General features: G+C 37.7%; 1 protein-coding gene across 1 annotated transcript in view; it reads right to left on the reverse strand.

The window, feature by feature from the left end:
• Positions 1 to 20,294, reverse strand: part of ADCY8 (adenylate cyclase 8) — a 126,706-nt gene that overhangs the window by 12,134 nt on the left and 94,278 nt on the right. Inside the window, 6 exon segments of the mRNA XM_074146034.1 lie at positions 898 to 1,044; positions 4,670 to 4,828; positions 10,447 to 10,528; positions 13,439 to 13,617; positions 15,181 to 15,270; positions 18,608 to 18,809. Coding sequence (XP_074002135.1) covers positions 898 to 1,044; positions 4,670 to 4,828; positions 10,447 to 10,528; positions 13,439 to 13,617; positions 15,181 to 15,270; positions 18,608 to 18,809 — 859 coding nt within the window.

A 20,294-nucleotide genomic window follows, 5' to 3' on the forward strand; every position in this document is an offset into this window, starting at 1 on the left:
TAAAAAATTCCTTGGTATAGAGAGATAAAACAGAACATGGATTTCTTGGGCAGGACATAATTCCACCTGTCTAAGCACCTTTACTGACTTGTAGGCAGAGTATGCAATACCAACTATGCAATTAGCTCCTGACTTCCTCTTCACTTTTCAATTTTTCCTTGCTTCCACCTGGCAATAGCTACATTGGGGATCTGACGTTTTATTCTCCTGTTTACCGTATTGCCTCCTCAGCTTTCTTTCTGAAATTAACTGGACAGGTTACCTAAATAAATTATTTTTCCTTTCTCTGTTCTTCCCATTTTATTTTTTTATTATATTTCCCTTCACCTCTGAATTCCTCAGTAAAGCAAAAGCTTTACTTTATTTACTTCTGTCTAACATACCTGACCAGATAAGTCTCCTCAGTTAATATGTCACCACCTTTCATTCTCTACCCAACATTTGCTTCTGAGCTGTGTGCTTCACATTTAACTTGAAACTGTTTTACCTTAAAAATTCATTGAGTCCATTCAACCATTGTCTTCAAAACAATACCTTCATCTTTTTGCATTTAGACCACTAATTTCTAGAACAGTTGCAAATATCTTCATCCTTTTTTCTACAGAATTAAGGCATGTTCTACTTCTAGATACATTGGAGCAGATTGTGCTTTTATTTATGCATGTTTATACTAAAATAACTGTTGATTTCAGTTTCTATCTCACTAGGTCATTCAGACCAAAGTTTGGCAAGACTAATTGCAAAAAACCAAAATAGACAATTGTAATTGGAATAAAATATAAGACAATTATTGGAAGCAAACCAGTTATTAAATCTGATAATTTAAGATGACATATTTGGTATTTGTGAACTCATCATTTAAAACACTATCAGATTTTCTCTAGTAGCTGTTATTACCTCATCAAAGTCTGCAATGATTTCATTCAACAAGCGCAGACATTCTACTCCTTGGTTATTCATCTCAGTCTGGGAGTAGAAGTCAGCAAATCCGGGAATAGAAGCAAACATCACACCAACAGCATCATAGGACTGAGAGTATAATTCCTAAAAGAACAGTGAAGAAAACATGAGTTGAAGTGGTAATATAAGGAAGAGAACATAATCGGCTGCAATTAAAATAGTTTTCTTCTTTTTTTCCATGCATAATACCTCAATATCTGAGGTTAGCATTAGTATATTAAGTGTTAGCCAAGTTCAACAGGAGGAGGCTGACAGCTCTCACATTTTTATCATGGATTACATGCAGGGTTTGCCCTTTCTTTGAAAGTCCGCTCTTTCTGCTTCTGAGGGCTGACCCCTTCTGAGGTCAGGGGGCTACACCAGCAGAAATGAAACCGAATTTTTCATTTTGATTTGTATGGGGAACGACTTAAAGAAATGAAGAATTCATTTACAAGTATGAATACCAGAGAATCAAACACTGCTAGGCAAATGAAAGGAATTTAACGTTTATTGTACATTATTGTTTAAGTCTGTCTCATGAATGTTTGCAGTTGACAATATATTTCTAAATTTGTTGATTAACAGGGGTCAGATGGGCCTATTTAAAAAGTTTAATATGACCTCTTTGTAAAGAGTCCTCTCAGTTACCACATTTTCTGGTGGATAATTTATATTCACACTACTGCAGCTCTTTACAAGTTTATTTATTAACAGTTTTTCAGAGAGCCATTATTTTTTGGTAAACTGTGGTTCTCCTAAGTTGACTACAGAGCCAATTGGTTGCCTGGCTCTGGGAGCGGTTCCTGCTGTTAGGGTTTGAAAGGAGGGCGAAATAGAAGTGAGGGCGATAATGGAGTTATTGGGGGCAGAAAACAGTTTATAAGGGATCGGACACAGGAGGCTATTAGGATAAAGTATGCCCTGGGATAAGCTTCCACTTACATTATCCATATAATTCACTCTGGTACTGAAAGACAGACTTATTTATGGATAGGTTCTGGTCATTATATATGTGAAAATGTGGTCAGTTCTTCTCTGAACATAAACAAATTTTTAGGAACAAAACTAATTTCAACTTTAAAAATGCCAAGGACAGAGCCCCCCACAACTCCTGATATGCTTTTCTAGTGGGTAATATATCACAACCATATGCATTTTCTGTTTAATTTTTTTCTAGCTTCAGCTTCTGCAGTTTTACCCAGCAGCAGATACTTTCATTTCTGTTCTGGGACTTCTCTTATGACATTCTGACCTGGAGTAGTTGCTTCTCAATGTTCTTGTTAGTGTGCTTTAGGAAATTTCAGTGCTTTGGTCTCATGATAAAAGGACATACTGATGGACGTTATACACCTGATGTGAACACCTCAGGCTCCTCTTCTTCCTTTATCCTGCTGCTCCCTAGAAAAGAATCCTGAACCCCTGCCCTGCACTTTGCTATGCTGCTAATGCTGCTACTTATCTAGACTCTTTAACAACGCGTCCTACAGTAAAAGTGGGGAAATTTTGCTAGTTTCCAAGGACACTGCAAAGCTTTGATTGAGAAAAAACATGACTGATTCCCTTCCTGCTCTTACACTTGTTTTCACTGAAGAACATCTGCAGGGTCATGGAAGCCATACTCTAAGGACACTCTTATTCCCTTTCATAGATACAGAAAAAAGTAATACACTCATTAGTCCGTGGATACTTATGGAAGACTAGAAAATATGTGCTAGGAGAAGCATATATACACTCAGGCAACTTCTTTCCTCAGATTGAGAAGACAGAAACCAACCGGCTAGCCTTCAGCTGCTCAGTTTTTCTATTTTTGGTAAGAAGCATCAAGACAGACATAATACATCCACAAGAAAATGCTTACAGTACACATTTGGGAATTCATTTTTTGAGACCAGGGAAATTAACTTAATGGTCAGACATGAACTGCAGGATTGATTGTACTGAAGTCTGGTAGATGTTACAGCCAGCCGGCTCATGCATAAATCATCCCTAAGTATAGTCACTCTGGAAATTGCCTTACAAAAAGCAGGGGTGGTGGAATTGAATTCAGTGGCAAATTATTGAAGCATCAGCAGTGATCCATGGGGCATCTGCTTGCTTTTGAAGATTATTATGCATGTAAGTGTATGTGAATGAATGTGTAGGAAAGGACATGTATTCCCTGAAAATCCATAATGCAGATAGGCCAGAACACACTCATGAGTGCTATCGGGGTCTGCTCCATTTGCAATGAAGCATTTTAACCTGGTTGCTTTCACACATACGTTTTCTCATGTGCAGAGCAGTGTTTTTATCACAGTTTAATACCCACTGAGTGTAAAATTCCTCAAGAGGCTGATTTCTAAAGTGCCTTTCCTTGTAGTTTCTTACTATGTCATCCTTCACTAGGTGATATTTGAAAACACATCTTCAGAACACGATTCCTCATTGTGCAGTTTAATTCATCTGGCTACATCTGTTTCCAAAATGTACAATCACAACCAAAAAAGGTAGCTTTGGTTTCTTTTTGCTGCACAATGAATAGATATGTTAGTTCTAGCAACCTGAATCTTGCAACATTTGTAAACTCTTCATTATAAAAGATAATTCCAGTAATACATGAGAAAATTCCACTTTCATCATACAATAGCCCTTATTCACAGATAATATTATAATATGCAATTGTCTTATTTCAGATAAGGAATAAGTGACTTAATGCTCCTTCCAGAAATGAATTCTGGACTTTTTATCCCTTCAGCAACCTCCCTTCAAATTCTGTTTTAGGAATATCCACAGACTCCATTATCAAGCTTTTCTTCGTGTACTACAAACACTCTTTAGCAACATAGCCACAAACTATGTTTCTGAAATGGCTGTTTTGTTAACTGCCCCGAAAAGGCAATTCAGGGGCAATATGAAAGAGCAGAAATGTTCTCTTGGGTCTGAAGATGCAAGAGGCTCAGGTCTGTTGCAGCCTGTTGCACAGATTCCTTCCATAATAACTGGCAGGGCTCTAATAATACTTCTGTTTTAAGGTTGCACAGGCATTCTGTCAAATTCACGTATCTTTTTTTAGGAATATTAGATTTTCATAGACTCAGAGGTTGGAAGGAACCTCTAAAGGTTCTAATACAGCTCCCACTCGAAGCAGGGCCAATTAGGTCAAGTTTCTTGTGGCCTTGTTCAGTTGAGGGTTGCAGATCTCCAAGACTGGAGATTTCACAACCTCTCTGAGCCCAGATGCAATGCCTACTTTCCTGGGATTTTTTTTTCCCCTTGTAACTAACTGAGATTTTTCTTCCTGCAACTTGTGTCATTGCCTTTTATCTTTCCACTTGCGTGTTGGAGAAGAGTTTGGATCCATCTTCTCTATAAACACCCATTAGGTATTTCAAGACCATGATGAGATCTTTCAGCTTTTTCCTCTTCAGGTTGAATGAACACAGCTTGCGGCTTCTCCTCCTATGGCATGTGCACCAATCCCCTGGTCATCTTGATGGCACTCTGCTAGACTTGCTCTAATAGGTCCAAGTGTGAGCCTGAACCTGGAAACACCACTCTAGATGTGGTCCTAGAAGTGCAGAACCCTTTACTTTAAGACATGAATGTTTTTTAATGTGGATCAGATATCAAATATTGGCAGTATTGGTGTAATGAATCCTATCAAGATCTAAGTTCTAACAATTTCCTAACAGATCTGCTTTTAATTTGCTAATTAAACAAAAGTATCAGAAATAAAACTGGTACATACTTCATTATCCCGATCCTTCTCCAGGAAGTGACGGGCAACGTGACTGGGCAAAATATTCCGTAACATATTTTCATTGTGCTCCCTTAACTCCTTCATCTCATTGATTTCTTCTTTTGCTTGAACACGCCACAGAAAATCCAGCCTTGCTGTGTATTCCAACTATATTTCCAGAGAGAAAAAAAGGCAAAAATAAAACCTGACAAGATAAGAGTACAGATTGTATTTTCATCCTGGCAGGCTGCTCCTGCCCTGTAACCACCTTCAGTGCTGCTAAAGATCTTCAACTCTGAAAGAATTTGATTTCATTGTCAGAAAAAGAGATTATTTCTTTGCCTTGTGTATGGTGAGTGTCTCAGAGGAATCTTAGGCAAAATACTATTTGTCGTATTACAGCGGGTAGAAAATGTCACAAAATTATTTTCCTTTTAAACACCTATTTATTAGTTAGATAATGGAGTCAGACAGGAGATAAGGTGTTAGAAGATATTAGTATAAAATAAATTTGTTCTACTTTTCATATGTGTTTTCAAATGAAATGGGTTTCATGAGAAAATAGCATAAGGGTCATTCTAAACACTTTGCAGAGACAGGTAATTTACTTCTCAAGGATGAACATCTTTCAGCAAAACTACATATAACAGCCCAACATGTTCCCAAAGAGGACTTTCAAACCTGTGGCACCAAAATGAGATATTTCTACTGTTGAGACATGCAGTTGTTTACAATTTAGGTCTTTTAAAAGATAGTGAAAAGCACGCTATTTGGTACCCCCTTGAATACTCTGTCCCTGATCCAGAGTCTGAAGTCACAGTTCAGTACGTGCACAGTGGCAGTGCCTGATACCCTCAGCTACAACCCAAAGTTAAAGAGTTTTTAGTGCTGTATGTGTACAGAACAAAAGGAAGATTCCTGCACAGCACAGCTTATTTATGCATATATATATGCAGTATGTATTTTTATATATATATATATATATATAAAATGCATATTCATATATATATAAATGGCAACTGTCTGCTAGCTGAAGCGGGGAACATATCAAAAAATCATATTGTTTTCCTGAGAGGCACATGTGTCAGCACATGGACAAGACCAACACCTCCAGAACTTTTGGGTGCGTTACACTGATGGAGACTTTTAATCAGATTTTGATTGCACAAGGGGTGACTTATTTAGCTACAGCCTTATTGGAAATCGTGGAAATATGTCTATGTGTAGTAAACTGAAAGATAAAATATATTTGTGAGGCTTGAGATGCTCTAACCAGAGATAATAATCAAACACCCAGCAGAGAAGCATATCATACCAAAAAATAAATGCGTTCTACAGTTGGGAGAGACATCAAATGGTTCGCTGAAAGGTGCTGGGATTTAGGAAGTGGTTGGGATATAATTCATGTACCAAGCTGAAGTAAAGCGCAAACCTGCAGTGGGTGGGAGTGACTAAGAGGGTGTTCAGGCATTGTTTAGTGACTCATCTTGTCCACATTTCTCCTCACCAGCAGTGACCAATGGCAAACTTTTCAGAAGAAAATGCAAAGCACCTTGCAAGGGACCTTATAGGTTGACTGTACTTCAGAGAGCTTTTCTTCATAAAAGCTAAAAGTGACCCCAGCTTGATATAAACTTCTAAAGTTTGTATACATTTTAGCAGTGATCTATTTGCCCTCTGGATGCTATTGCCACCTTTATAAACAATAATCTCTTTTCCAGTTTTATTATTTTGATCTTCCATCTTGTGTCTATTAATTCCCGAAATTAACTACACCAAAAAAAAAAAAAAAAAGTCAGGAAAAACTATTTTTAAACCATTTAAAAAACTTTTTTCAGTTTCCTTCCCCCTTCCTTTTGTGCTAGAAGACAGAGCCCATACCAGATCATAACTGACTTTTATCTCTACCAGTGGCTGACTGTGAAGGCGACATTGACTATAATTTTGCAAGGAGTTCTAAAGGTATTTTACACAGTGGCTTGGAGCAGGAGCTGCTGGTGGATTCTGAGTTCTTTCATGCTTCAGATATTTAATACCGCTACAATAAGAGCTTTGCAAAAACCTGCATTACAATTTTTCACAGCTGATTTTTTATGCTGCTCTACAGGAGAATTTCACATCTCTAAACTTAGCTTAGAATAGCAGCAGCTAATCTTTACATTTCAGATAACATCATTCTGCTTATTTATAATCACATTGTAACATGAAATACTTTTCTTGCATCATCAGTGGACAATTGAGATGAAACTGTCAGTTCAGAGATAAAAGGGTGTGCTACAAATGAGGTCTGAAAATAGAAAGAAGATGCTTTGCTAAGTTCTGATATTTGTTAAAATGAAAAAAAATATAGGGTTGAGTTTGGGGTTTTGATTGTGGATTTTTTGATAGTGTAAAGAAATGTTTCTGGGCACAGTGGTATCAATAAAAGTTAGTCTGCAACATAGATCTTGAAATGTCTAGGTTTTCTTGCCCTAATAACTCTACAAACCACCCTTACTTCCAACAGTGAGTGAAGAAAATAGAGAATATGTGTTACACAGAAAGCCTAACACTGCCTATGTCTTTAAATGCTGTACAACCCAACCTCTCTGAAGATAATTGCCACATGCAAGGAAAGCACAAGGCAAGGATCGGTGTTTGAGGAGCAGAATATTCTTCCTTGGAGAATGAGAAAAGAAGATTTACATCCCAAAGGGACACTTTCAACCACTGAAACCAGTCTAACTCCAGACAAAACAAGCAAATATCCTTTCTTCACTGCACTAAAATCTGAATATAGAAAGGATAATGAAGAGATAATAATAGTAATACCATAATACCAGAATTTGGTATTTGTCTTATTCTCTTTTTCTCTTCCAATTGGAAAAATCTCCTCTTTGCATTTCCTCATTCCTCCCCTTTTCCCCAAACATGAAGAAGGTTCAGGAGGTCAGGTTTGTTACAGATAAATTGCTGTGTAGGGATGCCAGACCTTCCTCCTTTTCCGCAAGGCTCTGTAGAACTAAGCTGCCAAAGTTCAAGGCTTCTTTTGTACTAAAGAGCCCCAAAAGCAGAGGAACAAACCAGTCAGTCGGTCAACACTGGCCTACACCACCACACTCATCTGGTGTAGGCAAGATCTTCACTCAGATCTGCAATCTAAAAGAAATCAGAGAGGATATTGCCTTCTGTTTTATAAGGCCTCTGAGTCTGCTGTGGGCAGTTTTATTCCCTCTTTGCAACTGGTAAAACCTTCCCTTTTAAAGCCATGGCAGAAGGTTTCAGTCAGGGTTAATAAGTTATTTATATTGTATGTTTTCACTAGAGTTGTATTTCTGGTAGAGAAGACTATATAAGGTATTGTATTTTGATAAGATTTCAATGGATAGCTTATGTTCATACAAAATGTTCAACTTAACTCATTAAAAAGATAAAGCAGTAAATGAACACATTTTACAATGGAATAAGTCTAGTCTTTAAATTATCCTCAACACTTCTTTCATATGCTTTTTCTCAAGCTTAGTTTGCAGAAACACTGCTGTAAAATATGTATTACTTGTGTTAAAAGATGTGCTTTTAGATGAAATTGGATTTCTAATAGGGAATTAGTCTATTTAGACTAATGTCATGTAACAGTAACACAACTGCTTTTAATTATGGGTTTAGCACAAGAGACCCATGAGATTTATTGGCTGAAGTACAAGTAAGATTTTAAGAAAACTCTGAGTCTAATTAGATGGTCTCACAGAACTTTTTCTTGAATCTAACTTAAAATTCTGAGTGCAAAAGTGAGGATTAATTTTAAATCACAATGGATAAAGAGCAGTAGTTATCTGTTCAGAAATTAAAGGCCCATAAATTTAATCTTACAAAAGTAGGTTTTTTTTGTAAATCCACCTAGAATGAGGCAAGTTTTAAGCTACCCTACTTCAGAATACTTTTGCACTTTGTGAGAAGCAAAGCTGTGCTGGAGGACAGCTTTATTGGATTTACCGTGCTCCCCATCAATTAAGACCATTGCAGAGATTTTTTTTTAATGTGGTCTGGATGAATTTTTTAAATATATGTTTTAGTTAGCATTTATACAGAGACCTTTAGGTTAACTCTATATTAGGAAATTAAAGAATACAAGGAAATGTTCCTAAGCACTGCTGTTGGATATTGTTGAATTGACAGAGTGGCCCTATGAATCGTTTGGGTGAACATGCAGGAGTTAGCACATCTCAGGGACCATTTCCAAGGGTAGTTTGAGTGCAGCCACGCTGTTTTATGGGACAAGGAAGATTAATACAATGGATGCAGACTGTGCTGTGCTAACAGGCCTCTGGGCTAGAAAATACTTTCAAATGCCCAAGATCAGGCTTTTGTAGAAGACAGACGTATATGCTCAGGATTGTGATCTCAAAGAGCATTGCCTGGATTCTGCCTAATCCTTGCTCTACCTAAACTCCCTTAGTCTTTTCTGTCTTAGTACTTACTCTCACTTTAGACCATTCAAACCCTTGGATATGTATCTTTGTGTATGTTACGAATCACTGGGAATACTATAAGGCTTATCACAAATTTGGGATGTTTATTTCTTATTTGTTGCTTTTTTTTTCTAAATGGGCTTTATGTTTTGATAAAGATATATCGAAGTTCGTTGTTTTCTGTCAAACTTAAATCTAGGCACAAAGCACATTTTATCCCTTGCTTCCCCTACTCACTCATTCCTTATTTCCTCAAAAAGAAGATAAAAAGGAAGAAAATTACTAGAATATTTAGGTCTTTCCTCCTTTTTGTGCTCCTATGGAAGGCCTGTAGGTACCTGCACAACTTACAAAGTTATGGTAATATTGTAATAAAGTGTATAATGTTGTGATATTCATGACAGCAACATTCCTCTCTTATTGCCTCACTCAAATTAGGATTGAGAAATGGTGGTATTAATCAGCCTAATGCTCTTTAAGGGAAAATTTTTAAGGAAGCTGAACATGCAGGACAATGTCTAAAGGCAATTGTGGTTGCTGCTTCCTTTAATGCAGTGGTCCCATTTGCCTTTATATGAACAAAAACTGCCTGAAGTCAGCATGTTTGACTTGCAGCAGCCTAGAGGCTGCCAGCCAGAAGCACTGGAGAAAGCAACCTGCTTTAGGTGGCTTTTACTCAATGCATTTGTTGTTTTAAATCTTAATTTGTCGTACTTCACTCTCCCTGGTCACTGTGTATGGATTCTTGAAACACCCAGTTTCTCAGTTGCTCCTCAAGGATATCAGTCCTAAAGCTCTGAGGCCCCTAAATCCTGGTTATGATCTAGACTCACATGAAAATTCTTGCAAGTGGTCCATGACCCAAAAAAGTTAGGTTTGATGCTTAACCACAAATTTTCCTTGTTTCCTCAAACCTGGTGTTTTTCCTCTATGAACGTACTAAGCTATTTCATGGGACTTTTATTATTTATTGTTTGTTATTCCCTTTCTTCATTTGGTTTATGCCTACTCAAGTGCACTGAAGCAATAAGATGCCACTTGGATGGAATTGTACATGTACCTAAGATAAATGAAGTCATGTTTGTTCCTTCAATTTCTATTAGAAAATGCAATATAGTCTGTGTATTGCTGAATATAATATTGCACATGTTCTTTAAGAATGCTAGGCAGTGTCAGATGTGGGCTCTCTTTAATGAGATTCTGCATATGGTTTATTAAATTGTTAAAGGTCATATGCTCAAGTGGATAAAAAGGCAGTTGGTATTTTGAAAGTAATTATTGTCACATCATGCAATTGCAAGTGATATAGGGAATGGTTAAAGTGAATGTTTGCATTACCTGTTGACCATGATAAAATACGGCTAAAAGGAACATTGCCATCAGTAGTAAAGATGCCTCCTTTGTACCCAGGAAGTCTGTGCTGGAAAAAAAAATCCAAAGTAAAATACAGTTATTGATTTGTAAGTGTTGTAATTATTCAGAAGTTTCATTTCATGGTGCATCCTGGTGCTTTTTGTTGTTCTTTAAAAAATATCCTGCATTTGAAAATTTGACTTAGCAATAATTCATTCAAGAGAAGAGGAGTGTAATTAAAGTGCTCACTGTTTGAAGTCAGATGTATTAAATAACTAAACTGTAGCCTACAGTAGGTACACAGAAGGTAATGATCTTTCTCTTTCAAATGTGATATGCAAGCTGTGCGTCAGTTGTTCTGTTTTCATGAGAGCTTGGTTAACAACCATGAACACCACAGCCCCTGTGGAGTACAGGAGCTGGGATCTGGATGGGAAATGTTGAGACTGGAGCTGGGAAAGAGAAATTTGCAGCTTGTGAAAGTCAAAGCTCAGTGAATGGGCCTAGAGAGAAAAGATGGACCCAAAGGCAGGTGCTGAAAGTTAAACATCCCCATATTGTGAGAAAGGTTTGGAGAAGATGACAGATGAGTTAAGGAAGGAGGCATGGATCAAAGGGGAATCAAACAAACGACAAACAGTAATTAGGACTGGGTTTACTGAGGGGAGAGCAGAGAACAAGTGTCTGCTTATGACAGGGGAAGTAAAGGAAACTTGCAGACAGTAGGAAAGCTAAGATGATGAGCCAAGAAGACACTGGCTGTATGGAATCTGCTGTATGGAATCACTGAGATGCTGTGTGTGAAGCATGAAGAAAGTGTGAGGAAATAAGGTGAAAGAGGTCCAGAGCAGTTAAAGGGGGTTTCAGTTCTGAGGAGAAACTACAGTTCTGTGGAAAGATGACAAAACTGAAGAAAGTGAGTATCTCTGTAATATGAGGGGGTTTTAAAAAGGCACGTTTGCCAGAGGAAAAGACATAAATGAAGAGGGTTGGGGAACTGGTAGAACCAATCCTATAGTAAAACAAAAGGGAAAAAGAACTAAATTTGGAAGTGGATCAAACCCGGATACTTGGCAATTATTTTGTTGAAGGGAGATGAGGAAAAGTGAGGAAATGGTTAAGAAGTGCTTAAAGCTTGAAGATGCAAAAAAAAGTTAATAAAGGAGCAAACGAAGCAGAAGTCAGAAGAGACTTTAGGACACTTCTGTCTACTTGAGATCTAAAATAAAGCTAAGTCCAGACTTGGAATCCATTTTCTGTAGTAATTTTGCAAGAACTGTCAAGTGATACATGTCAGAGTTGGACTACTATGACAGAGGAATTAGAGAGAGAAAGAGCAGAGCTTTATGGAGACTAAACCAAAAGGAAACTTTCTTGTGAGAGAGCTAACTGAACTGAGTTTGTGGGCCTAATGAAGAGTTCTCTGTGAGGAAATGTGCTACTATGGGATGAGTCATCAGTATGGAGCAAAAGACAGGCAGGAAACATCTTTGTCATCTGCAAATATTTTGGAATTCAATTGTTTCCCATTTTGAAGCTGTCTGAAATACAACCTCCTGAAGATTTCATTCCAGAAGGATCCCTTGAATACTGGCTAAGGGCAACAGCCTCAAAGGTCCTAGTTATTAACTTATCTGTCAATGCATATTGTGTTAATGTAGCTATAGCCACAGATATATGAGGTAGATGAGTTTCCTAGGGAGTTGCAAAACCTTTCATTCAACTAATTGGTATAGCTAAGTGGATAGGTAAGTTTCTGGGAACACAGCCTTGAACCTTATGCTACCTAATGTCAGAGGTCCTTGTCCTGAATGTGGAGCATCTCACCCGAGTTCTCTATTTTCCAGGCTGTTGGCTACTCTGGAGGGTGTTCCTGGCTCTTTGTTACTCTTCTGTGATAGAAGTCACTGGAGAGTTTTGTTGATGCAGGGAATAGAAACTACTCTGAATTCTCTAAGTTTTTTGGTCAAGGGAGAATCTTTCTTTGCCATGCTTGATTAGTAACAAAAATTTAAGACAATAGTCATGATTTCTACTTCTAGTTACTTAGCCAACATATCGCTTACTGCCATTTGTCATATTTACTGGGCTCTTCTGTGAATACGCTATATGTCATATCGTTAGTCTGTAGCAGCATAACTAGCACTGGAGAAGGAATTTCATCCCAAATCTTTAGTACCTTCCTACTATAGGAAGCTAGCAAGGAAAGATATGCCTGCAGAGCCTTACTGCGTGTAAAGATGTGGCTGTTGTTAGAACTAATTGTACTGCAAATCCATGCTTTTTTGTCATTCTGAGGATCTTCATCTGTCATGCACTTACAACCACAAGCAACTGCAATACTGAATTGCTCAAGTATCAAAGACTGAAGACGTGTTTTTCTGAATGAGCTAAATAATTTCTGCTCTAGATTTGGTTATGCAACACTTCATGCACTTCTGACTTTGTAGATTACTGTGGTTCTTCTGTCCTCCTCTTCAATTCCTCTTCCTGGAAAGGAAGCCTGGGAGGAGTCTGTCCTTCAAATGCTCTCCTACGAAACGGGATCATCCCTGTATTCTTCCTGTCTTTCATAACTACATGTTATAGTTTGAAATTTATACAGTTAAACCCCTGACCCTAAAAAGTCATTTGCTCCTGTTTTCTTAAATCGAGGTAAGAATTTCAATCAGTATATTGAGTTTTCACGAATAGAAGCAACCAATGTATATGCACTATAATGCATATCTTTATCAACATGGACAGACTATGGGAGACATAAAGGACAAACCTTGTTCAATATTTAAATGTGCTCATGAAATGAAGATTTAAATAAAAATCTTGAGAAAGAATCACGTTATAAATCTTTTTGGATAAGTCACTGCCTCTTGCAACCATCATTCCATACTTCACTATGGTGCTATCCAATATACATATACTCTGGCAAGGCTTGACCCATTACCTTATTAAAAAGCAGTTCCTAAAGGGGGCTGTGAACACTTACTCTCCGTTGTGGTTAAAGTTGTCATATTGCAGAAAAAGGGAAGCATAAATGGTCTCAGTCAGCAGAGAATAGATCGCAATCATGATGAGAAGTACTGCCAGCTTCAGGACAGAGTTGAGACGAAGAAAGACTGCACAAGTCACCATTGCCAGCACACCAGTGAAGACAAAATACTGAACAGAAAACAGCAGTGGTTATTTATGGTGATCAGTGACTACATATTCACTTCATATAAATATCTACATAAATGATCAAGTGATCAGAATTATAAAAAAAATTGCTCTGGATTTCAGTGCTAAGCTAAGTCTTCTTAGGGTACAAGGCATTTGAAAAATAAGGTTTTTGCTAAAATGGAGTGTGAAATTAAAAATTCTCTATTTTGCATGGCACCTCCACATTAGCAGAAATCCTCCTCTAAGCCTTTATGGCATTTTCATTGTATTAGAAGGGAAAGGGCATCCTGTATAGTGAAAAGAGGAAAGTGAGAGATGTAGCTTTCTAATGAAACGTCAACTGAGAGAACATTCTTTGCTGTGAGGGTGGTGAGACGCTGGAACAGGTTGCCCAGAGAAGTTGCAGATGCCCCATCCCTGAAGGTGTTCAAGACCAGGCCAGATGGGTCTTTGAGCAACCTGGTCTAGTGGGCGGTGTCCCTGCCCATGGCAGGGGGGTTGTAACTAGATGATCTTTAAGGTCCCTTCCAACTCTAACCATTCTATGATTCTATAATTTGTATTCCTTTAGATTCTGAACTTCCACAAGACCCACATTAATCGGGGTGGGAGAATCATATTCCTGCTTTAACCCTTTTCCCATGCAACTCAAAGGGAAGATAAAGCCACAGGTTTGGGTGTTTTTCTATTTTACTTTTTTTTTAATATTGCCAATCTAGCTTAGTTACATTACTCTCTTAAAACGTGATGCCTAGAAGTTTTGTTCATATCTCATTTTCTAATCTCTTCATTGTCCCATTTTTCTGAATGATTAGTCATCTGTCAAATGCAATCCATGCAGCTGATACTGGATATAGAGAGACAATCATGGCCATGAGCTGTTCAGATTTAAAATAGCAACATCAACACCCACAGTCCAAATGTAGTTTAAATTAACTCCTATCATACAGCTTTAGGAGAGATAGCATTCATTTTTCTGAATACAGTTTTTCTTTAGTACAGTTCCTCTGTAGAAAAGGTCTGCATCCCTGCAGTTTGCGGCATACTGCTGGCAGTATCATGACACTGCCATATGACTTTCTAAGCAACATATTTCTTTTATCTACACACAACCAACCCATTGATTTTCTTGCCTACTTGCTCATCATAGAGAGGACTTTTTTAACTCCAAATGCAAATTTAAAATAACTACAGCAGAAGGACTGCTGGTTTTGCTATGTAAGAAGTATTCGTCTCCATTAGTTTCATACAAATAAAATAGCGTGTTTTATTGCACTTGGTTCATTGAATCATTGCTGGATGTATTTCCAGCATAAAGGTTCTGTGTGATGTTCAAAGGTTGAAACTTGGTTGCAATGCCGCATTAAACCATAAGATGAATTCCTTCTGTAACCCGCCTCTGCTTTTTCTATCAGCATATGGATAGATGCAAAGGTTCAGCTTCACAGTGTCATTGAAGCAACTGACTCCACCACCAGTACACAGGTCATTGATTCCAGGTAGTGGTTGCCATGTAACCTTTGTGGCTCCATGCCCTAGATTCAAAAGCACCCTCAGAAATACCTCAGGATAGGAACAGATGTCTGTAAAAGATGCAGATGAATTGAACGTCTGGTTCTTCAGGGCTACTGGTTTGTCAAAATCACACCATAGCTGTGAAGGAAGAAAACAAAATCAGGGCTATATTGTGTGCACCAGTGACTACGTGCTCGTGTGGCTGGCTGGCTGGGTTCAGTGGTGGAACTGTCTGACCTGCTGCTCTCCGTGCCGACTCCCTAACTGGCACCAAGGACTAAATAGACAGTAAGAAGACATACTGTGGAGATGAAATGGAAAGGGAGGAGCTATTCATGCTGCAAACATTCAGCATCTGAGTAGCCTTCCTATGCTTTCTTCTTTCCAAAGGGGAAAGATGAGCTTCTTCGGGAGTTTCGGAGGACCAATGTTGGACTATTAAGAATTATCCCATCAAAAAGCTTATACTTAACTATAAGCTGCAGAGAAAATCATTAAATTTGGAGCATAAAATAAGATTGCATGTATGCACTTTCTTTACAAACAATTTTTTTCTGCTACGTTGCTATGGACAGTGTCGTTCTTTTAGATGAGGGACAAAATCCCATGGCATCATTCAGGATTGTCTTGTGCCAAAACATAATGTGGTCCCAGAACTGCAACTGTGATGCTTAGGATACAAGGGAATGAAAATTAATTCATGATACAAAGGTTTTGAGAATGTAATACTGCCTTTTGCTGTTATGACCTGAATTCATTTTAATGGTATTTCAAACCAGTTGTATTAAATATAAACAAAACAACAGTGTTGAGTCGCAATACATCATGCTCTTAGAACACAGGAAAAAAAATCATTAATTGTTTCATATTTTGACAGTTAAAGCAGATGGAGTCTCCTGTTACATGTATTAATCCAATCTGGATGTTTATACTAAGTCATTTCATCAACCTGGTATGTATAAGCTAGTTCCCCTGATTTTCTTTCCAACCAAGATAGTTTGTTTAATGAGGCCCAATTTCTTATAATTAAATTCTAATGAATTTTGAACTCGGAACTCTCTTGTTTGTTCTTTCAGCAATTCAGTCATCTCTGCAATGCAGCAACATTATCTAAGTTGTCTGTGCAGTCCTCTGTGACAACAGAGAGTTAGTTAGTTGTACCTTCTTAAAGTTTATGAGGTGTACAGTGCCTCTCTGCATGGCACAGTGCTGGGAGAACCACTCTGGGTATCTTTTTAAATGACCTTCAGGATCAGAAACTTTATTCTAATTTTATAAGAATGTACTTGATGTAAAGAACCACAAGACTCATTTGCCCCCCTGCTGAAGCCAAAGCCTTATGGCTCTTAGCTCATATTAGAAAGCATCGGAGTCTTAGTCCCCTCCAGCTGGGAGCATTTGAACTCAGTGGATGCATGTAGCTGCGAGGCTGAGCTGTGTTACCTGCTCTTAAACACATGCAGATCCCTCCTGAGCAAGCTATTATTATGGCAGAATTTTGACATATGAACTAATGAGGTTATATGAATGTTGTGATTTCCTGTAGAGGTCAGGACTCGGTGACGCAAGTCATTGCCTTTCTAAATGTATGACAATAAATATAACTGTTTACTGCTTTATAGAAACCCACTGGTAAGACAGTAAAGAGAATTACGTCTCCTTTGACTTCTTTTGGATTAGCCATTCCACAAGATTGCAGTGGACACAATCAAAAAATAATCCACAGTGTCAGAGGAAAATCTTGTTATCATCATATCCATAGCAAATTGGGTATGGATACCCCATTAGAGATCATCTTGTTTCAAAAACAAGATTAATTCTACCAAAATCTTTCCTGACAGGTATTTGTCAAACATGATTTAAAAAACTCTTAAATTCTACAACACTCCTTAGTGATATGTACTGTAATGTACCACTGTCCTTATCTTCAGGAAGTTTTCAGCCTTATTGAACTTCCTGTCATTTACCGTATTGTATTTTCTCTGTAAGGATAGCAATCAGTAGCTACATTCTTCTTTCTCCAACTAATTCTCCTATCAGTGACTGCGTGGTATCACTAAAAAACCCAGGCAGATGCTGAGTCCTTGCATATTGGCAACCTGAATTCAGTCATGAAAGAATGACAGCAATAGAACCTAATAAAATTTCATATCTGTTAGCAAAAGACGAGGCAAACTCTTAAAGTATCAGATTTCAGCATACTGACTCCAATGCTATAATCATAATTATTATTAATTATTACAGGATAATTATTGTTGCTATTGTGTTGTTATAATTGCTATTGTTATTACTGTCACTAAATCTTTTCCTGGTCTTATCTAGAAGGAAATAAATATTTACAAAGACTAGAGTTCAGATGAAAAGAACTGTTATCAAAAGGTGCCCTACAAGAGCAGAGAGTGATGAAAATGTTACTTTTAGTCTATCAGTGGGATATTTACCTTCTTCTTGGCTCAGGCTTCAACACCTGCCAGGTTGTGTGACATGATAATCCACCTAATTAATGCAAAGCTGTCTCATATTTCTGAAGACACCCAAATAATCAGAGCTCATTGCATTTGCATACAAGACCCCACTCTTTTATCCTGTGATACAGTATAGAGCTAGGCCCACAGCATTCAACTACCAATATTTTTATTTAATCACAGCTACTAAGTAAAGCTTAGTACATGCCTTTCCTCACAGATATGATGATAAAGTTTGGTCTAGATTTGTCACATTTTAGAGTCTTAGTGGAGATGTGTCAATTAGGAGCCAAATCAGACTAAACTCCCTGTGCGGGCAGTGGAGAGAGAGAAAAATCTCTTTATTGAGACCAGTATGATCGAAAGAAATCTTTGGGGATGCCTGTTTTTATGCACTGACTATAAAGCAAGCTGAGAGTGACTACGTCCATAGTTTGGCACTACAGCTAAGGTGAATCCAGGCCAAAGGGTCTTGTCAAATTTCTCAATAAGCAAGGCAAGATATGTTTAGAATTTATGCTTTTTAACTTCTTTTTGCATGCTGTGGTTACTGGCTCAGCTTTTACATGCTGTGGTTACCTGCTCCATCCTTTCTTTGAAGGTATTTTCTGGGTTTGTTATCACTTTTCATTTTCTTAGTAGTTTAATTGATGGGAGAACTGAGATGAGGAATTTAATATCTATAAGCATTACTTGAATTGACAGTCTTTAAGAAAGTATATCAAGATGTCAGAAAATTACAAATGGTCCTCAAAGGGTAGATATATTGACCAGAAAGTAGCAAAAAGGTTTTAAAAATAGATCATATTCATGAGGGAGAATTAATTAGATATTTCAGAAATACATAGTTTAAGCAACAGCTTGAATTTCCTGAAGCTGTGGCACTTTGCCTTTTATATTTAAATCATAGCTGGCTTATAAGCGCATTGGTTAGCAAGTCCTGTAGCAAGCTTAATAATTCATAAATCTTCTTTTCCTGTATAATATTCCCTGGTTCCCTATAAGCTTACAATATTGATGATGGCTCCAAGAAAATTAATCAGAATGGATGCAAATATAATGACATTTCTGGCCAGGTAGGTCTCATTAATCCAGCAGCAGGTTTTCCGGAGCATTAAGGGTAAACATTTGTAATCCTCTGCTGTAGTGATTAGTACAAGAGCGGAGTGCAGCATAATCAGAATAGAAAACTGGATGACCATTGGTATCACCCTGGGAAATAAAAAAAAAAGAGAACACAGCATTAAACCTCAACACAATACCACTGCTAATAAAAATAAATGTGTAAACAGTTAAGACTAGGAAAAATCAGTTGTCATAAATCTGAGACGAATAGACTAGGAAAAAAACCCAGAGAAAACAAAGATCTGTTCAGGATCCCTAGCTCTGCCATTGTTTCACATGGTTTCTTGCTGAGAAACTGTATTGAAGAAACAAGCTGGGGAAATCATTGCCCAGTGCCTTTTGTCTGTATAGAGTACGAGTGGCAGGAATGTCCTTTCTTGTGGGACTCAGTTGTCCCTTAAGTTTCTTTCAGAGCAAATCTATTCAGTCTCTAGGATCTTGATGCCACTTACGTATGAGCTGGTTCCCACTCTAGCAGACTAGTTTGGGGGCAGTTTAGTAGAGTGTTATTTTGTATACAGCCCAACACAGGTGTCTTAAACTCATACTATTTTGAGGATCATAGACTCTAAAGTGTGTACAATAATGCAGCCTGTTTTCTGGAGTAAGTCAGGATATAATAATTATGGAAATACAAGATTCCCCTCATTTTAATTACTAGTGGGCCATCCTTAACTAAGAATCTCATTGGTTTCTAAAAGAGTAAAAGAACTGATCTACTCCTTTCATGGAAGTCCTTTAAAATACACAGCATATGAAAATGTTTTCCATGATCCAAAAATGTTTAAATAAAACACGTTGTTTGTCATACCCTATAAACTTTGTTCTTACAAATGTGATCCTTAATCAAGTATTGCTAAGTGCATACACAGAATAGCCGGTTCAATTCCTTCGAATAGACCGTTAAAATCCATAATTTCTTCTAGTCTAACTTTCATTATATTTTTCTAAATTTATGCCTTTTTCTTGCTTAAATCTGGGACCTGAAGTCAATCAAGTAACTAATGTGGTTGGGAAATGTGGTAAATTATTTTACTTTGCTGAGAAGAAAGCACTCAGCACTTCACAAGTCAAGCTTTTTGTTCCCATTTGTGCCAGTCATTGCCCTTCTGTGTCTCTTTTACCAGAAATCAAATGCATGCAAATTAGAGGTAACTCCACTGCTCCTGCAAACCTCTCCCCTCTTCACTCTACTTTCCCTTGCCTTTTTGCTATCAGGCAAATGATTAAACTTGAGGCTTTGAATTAAGTAATTAAAATTTCTAGTAACGTAGTTGTATAAGTGCCAGTACACTGCAGTGATTTAATCATAATGTCTCACAGAAAAAAAGCTTTGAAAAGTGGACTATCATTGTGCTCCAGGGAAACTTCTGCACTTCCAAGTGCAATATTCTGCAGTAGCCTTCTTGCTTTCCAAAGCCAAACGACTGAGATCCTCTTTGGAACTGATAGCTTCTATCTATATCTCAGATAAATATAGACAGTCTCTATATGCAGATGTAGCCTACCAATTCTGCAGACCTAGCCTGACCCAGCTCTAAATGAAACCAAATTGAGGCTTTCAAAAAGATT

The sequence above is a fragment of the Numenius arquata genome, chromosome 3 (assembly GCF_964106895.1).
Source record: "Numenius arquata chromosome 3, bNumArq3.hap1.1, whole genome shotgun sequence".
NCBI classification, from domain to species: Eukaryota; Metazoa; Chordata; class Aves; order Charadriiformes; family Scolopacidae; genus Numenius; species Numenius arquata.